The following is a 4,415-nucleotide window of genomic DNA, read 5'->3' as shown; positions in this document are numbered from 1 at the left end:
GCGATATTCGAGCGTGCACAAGCTTTCGGAGAGTTCCATAAATCGGCAATTTCAATCTTTGCTGTGAAATTTAGCACTGCAGTGTCATATATTTAGTATGAAAACTGGTTCCTTTGCATATTAGTTTAGCCGTAGGGGCACTTTCCCCCAACATTAGTTGGTTGGTTTGTCTACACAGAATAATTGCGGTTCAGAAACAAACCGGACATACTAGAGACAGGTGTCTTTTTAATGTCTCGTTAATATTTCCTGTCTTCGTCTTAAATGACCGCCTACCAACCAGTTCCACAGCAGAATCATTCAGAGATATATGTTCGCGCACACATACCAATAACTTCCAATAAAACTCAGGAAACATGTTTTCATCGCTCTAAACAAAAGTAACATATTTTAAACATGGCAGTTTACAAGTTAGCACGGCATGCCTTAACATTTTGTAGCTTTCATGCACAAAACAGGCATCAAATTTCTGTTACACGGTATCAGACACAACGTTATCTGTTCATTTAGATGTAGCAAGTTTTGTGGGCGCTGACTAGGCGTTGGTAAAGAGGAGATATTGCTGAGTTCACACTTGAATAGACAAATAGAAGCGTAGGCTTACACTCTACCCATGCTGACTGTTAAAAGACTTTTTATTGCAATTTTTTTATTTTTCTAACCAAGGGAGTCTGATAAAAAAAAGAAACGGCAAGATCCACGCAAGCTAGGTGGTTATGATTATTTTTCGTAAGCTCTACAGGTAACATCAGTGCTATTAAAATTTACAGAAGAAAGCGCACAGCTTGAGCAATATAGGCGTCATGTACATGATTTACGTCACATACAGCCGTGCAGATATATTGTTGACTCTGTAAATTTTACTCCGAATAATGCGCACTTTCGGCATTACATTAATTTTAAACGCCTATTTATGTAAACGTAAAAGTCTGCATTTTCCTAAACGGTATACGATGTATTCCGTGTGCACTTGAAGCAGAATTTCTGCGTATTACTATTTTCTACCTTCGCGAATACAGACAACTTAATGTATACTTAAGGAAACTTTTAGGCGCGATAGAAATTCGTCGTCTGTATAGCACCTCCAAAATCTCATTTCATTATTTTTCCCCTTTTTATTGTTTTTGTTAACCCTGAGCCCAGGTTGAAATTTGTTTAATTTATGACATCTTAGAGCGCAATATCGGATGTGTGCAAATGTGGCAGGATAAGTCTACTGCCAGCATCACAACGCAGCTATGTTCTTTGTTTCATCCGCACCTTCGCAGGGACCGTGTCACTTGTCACGAAATGACCCACACGGGCGAGCGGCCGTTCGTGTGCCACGTCTGCGACAGAGGTTTCAACAGGCGAGGGGACCTCAAGAGGCACCTGCTGGTCCACTCAAAGGAGAAGCCGCACGAGTGCCCAGACTGCGGCGAGCGCTTTGCGCGGGCGTCAAACTTGGCGAATCACCGGAGACTGCAGCACATGGCCCAAAGCGTTCGTTGTCACGTCTGGCCTGAGTGCGGAAAAGGGTTCACGACGAGGACTCATCTCGCCAGTCACCTGCTCACCCACACGGGTCAGAAGCCGCACGAGTGCTCCGAGTGCGGAACGAGGTTCGCCCAGCCAGGAAGCACGAACAGGTCGTCCACCGCAGCCAGTGCCGGCTGCACTACCCGCACTGCGGCAAGGGGTGTGTGGACATCAGAGACCTGAGAAGCCACGTGCGCGTTCGTCACAACGACGAATACCACGACGACAAGTAAAGTTAGCGATAAAACGTGGTCGACTTTTTTTTTCGGCAGTTTTGCGCAAATACGCACGTTATAAGATTTTTCTCGTTGCTCTGAGAAAAAAAGTGTGGCCACTTCCCTTTCTTCCGTTTTTGGAAAGTGCAAAGCTACATGGAAGCGCATGCAGATTTGCTATAAAATAAATATATAAATCGAAGCCTCGCTGCGTATGAAAGAAATCGCACCAGTAGACCATTACGATTTTTTTTTCTTAAACAGCTTTCGCTTCCGAGAAAGACCCGTGATGTGTTTCCTTGTAGTTCGGAGTGAAGAGGACAACTTGTCTATTGCGAATCCGCAGCTCTGCAAGTTGGCTGGCCTGCTAAGCTCCACAGCCACGAAGAACTCTCATTCCCAGAACGAGTTTTGTTCTACTATTTGAATGGAATGGGAATTCCAACCGGGGCCTCGGCCGGGGTTACCTTCCTGTCACTTTGTCTATGTCTTCTTCTCGATTTTTTCTACTTCCAAGTTTGCTGGCATTCCAAGTATAACCATGTACCAACTAGCCCATTCTTCGATGGAGCAAACCGATATGAAAGATATATCTACGCGGATCTTTACCTAATCCGGCGTGAATGAGATGTAATCAGAATGAGATGCACATAGGTGTGTTACGCACGAGTACGCGAATAACTCGAAATCTGACTGCACATAGAAATCGTGAATTACGTTTGAATAACGACAGAGAGCCAACTCTGTGCTTGCATGTATACGTTAAAAGTGTACACAATGGGACATTTTAACCATACCGTCGGCAGTAAAGGCAGATATTCAGCGTCGCTGCTTCAGAAATGAGCTTGACGCCGTTGGAAGGCGTCCGCCTTTTCTTACGTGGAGCTTCCACATTCGGACACCGTCAGCCGCGAAAATGTCCAACCTCGCAGCGCACAACTATTAGAATGAGCTCTAAAATCCGCGACTTCGACGAAACTGCACTGCCGCAGTGCTTAAAAAAACTGGATCGGAAATGAATATATATATATATATATATATATATATATATATATTGTATTCAATTGAATTCGGGTGACTGCAATGTATATGCGTTTGCCAAACGGATAACGGATTGGGAGACAATTCTACGAACAGGTGAGCGCAGTAGTTTTAAATACTATATTTACGATTTTTCGTACATCTTGTAAATGTGCTTTTATGTGCCCTAAACACGCGGGGCGGGGGTATGCTAAGTATGCCCAACGATGCTTTGTGATGCGTTATAGTAAGGTTTATGCAGCCGTCTTTTTCTTTCTTTTTTGTGTGCGTGGAAATGTTGACACAACGTCTGTCTTGGAAGATTTTTATACTGTTCACACACCCACACTCATCGCGTGCGAGCATCCGTCTAGCATTCCACATAAAGGCTGTGCCATTTATTAAAAAAAACGGATACTGCTGATCTTAGCAATTCCTAGTTGTCCATGTCAGATGCAGTCCCCCCCCCCCTTTTTTTTTCTTTTTTTCTTTAGAGGGGGGGGGGGTAGGCATTTCAAGGCTGAGGGATTGTATTGTCTTATGTAAAATGCGCTTGCGGTGTGGTGCGGCCGACACCCCACGTGTTTATAAAAAAAGGTGCTGGAAAAAAAGAAAGGTGGACAAGAACAAATTGACGACCTGTAAAATCGCTCTAGGCGGTCTAACGTTCTCTTTTATGGCGTAACAGATTTTGCGAAGTCTGAAACTTGGGAAGAGTCAGAACGACTCGTAAATAATTTCTGTACCGAAAAACTTGGGCTTACTGTGACGTCAATCTCGAGAGCCCATCGTGTGGGCCGCTTTTCGTCGGAGAAAAAGCGGCCTATCATAGGCAAATTCTTCAATGAGAGGGAATTCGAACTGGTTCTGAGCCACGGCTATAAGTTGAAAAACACCAATTTGAGCATCTCGTAAGATTACTCGAAAACAGTTCACGAAAAGTGACGGAAGCTTCTCCAGTTCTCGCGAACTATGAAGAAAGACGGGCATCGAGTACGTCTTGTTTTCAACAAACTGCATTTGAACAATGATATTTACGTGTGGAACACCAATGAATGCCAGGCTGTTCTTGTTTCCTGGCGCAGGGATGAATGATGTTCCTCCTTCGTTTCCTTAGGCTCAGGTTCATCTACCAGCTTACCCGTAAAATTTCATTGTCGCACTGATAATAAATTTCCCTTTTTATACACCAACGCTAGAAGTGTTGTCGCTGATGGTATTGCACTCTCATCTCTCATGGATTCATTCCAGGCTTCCTTATAGTGTTACTTACCAAGACCTGGCTTAAACGACACCATTCACGATAACAGCATCTTTACGAGTGAATCCACTTTCAAGTTTTTTCGATGTGATAGACAACAGCGTAGAGGGGGCGGTGTGCTCATCGCGATAAATGAATAATTCATTGCCGCACCCATCATTATCGATTCTTTTCTTGAATGTACTTGGATTTCCTTGAAGGGTACTGCATCTAGTGTATTCATTGGCGTCTTTTACCGTCCACCCGACATGTCTGGCGCGTTCTCCGATGAGTATCATCGGGTGCGGAGCGAGGTGTGTGCGCTTTTTCCGAGGTTGGTAATTATCATAATTGGCGATTTAAATTTTCCAAATATCAATTGGTTGTTACTCTCCGTATCGGCCATGGATGCGGCCGCACAT

The 4,415-nt window shown here is 44.0% G+C and overlaps 1 protein-coding gene across 1 annotated transcript; it reads left to right on the top strand.

Annotated features, from left to right (window-relative positions):
- Positions 1–1,290: 1,290 nt before the first annotated feature.
- LOC119445164 (zinc finger protein 771) lies at positions 1,291–1,701 on the top strand. The gene has a single exon (XM_037709490.1). It carries the CDS (start codon positions 1,291–1,293, stop codon positions 1,699–1,701), a length of 411 nt encoding a protein of 136 aa, XP_037565418.1.
- The last annotated feature ends 2,714 nt before the right edge of the window (positions 1,702–4,415 follow it).

The sequence above is a fragment of the Dermacentor silvarum genome, chromosome 1 (genome assembly GCF_013339745.2).
Source record: "Dermacentor silvarum isolate Dsil-2018 chromosome 1, BIME_Dsil_1.4, whole genome shotgun sequence".
Classification (NCBI taxonomy): Eukaryota; Metazoa; Arthropoda; class Arachnida; order Ixodida; family Ixodidae; genus Dermacentor; species Dermacentor silvarum.
Note: the sequence above shows the minus strand (reverse complement) of the source record. Positions and strands in the feature narration are given on the sequence as shown.

Coding starts and splice junctions, on each gene's coding strand:
- LOC119445164 (XM_037709490.1), top strand. CDS start 1,291: ATGACCCACACGGGCGAGCGGCCGTTCGTGTGCCACGTCTGCGACAGA.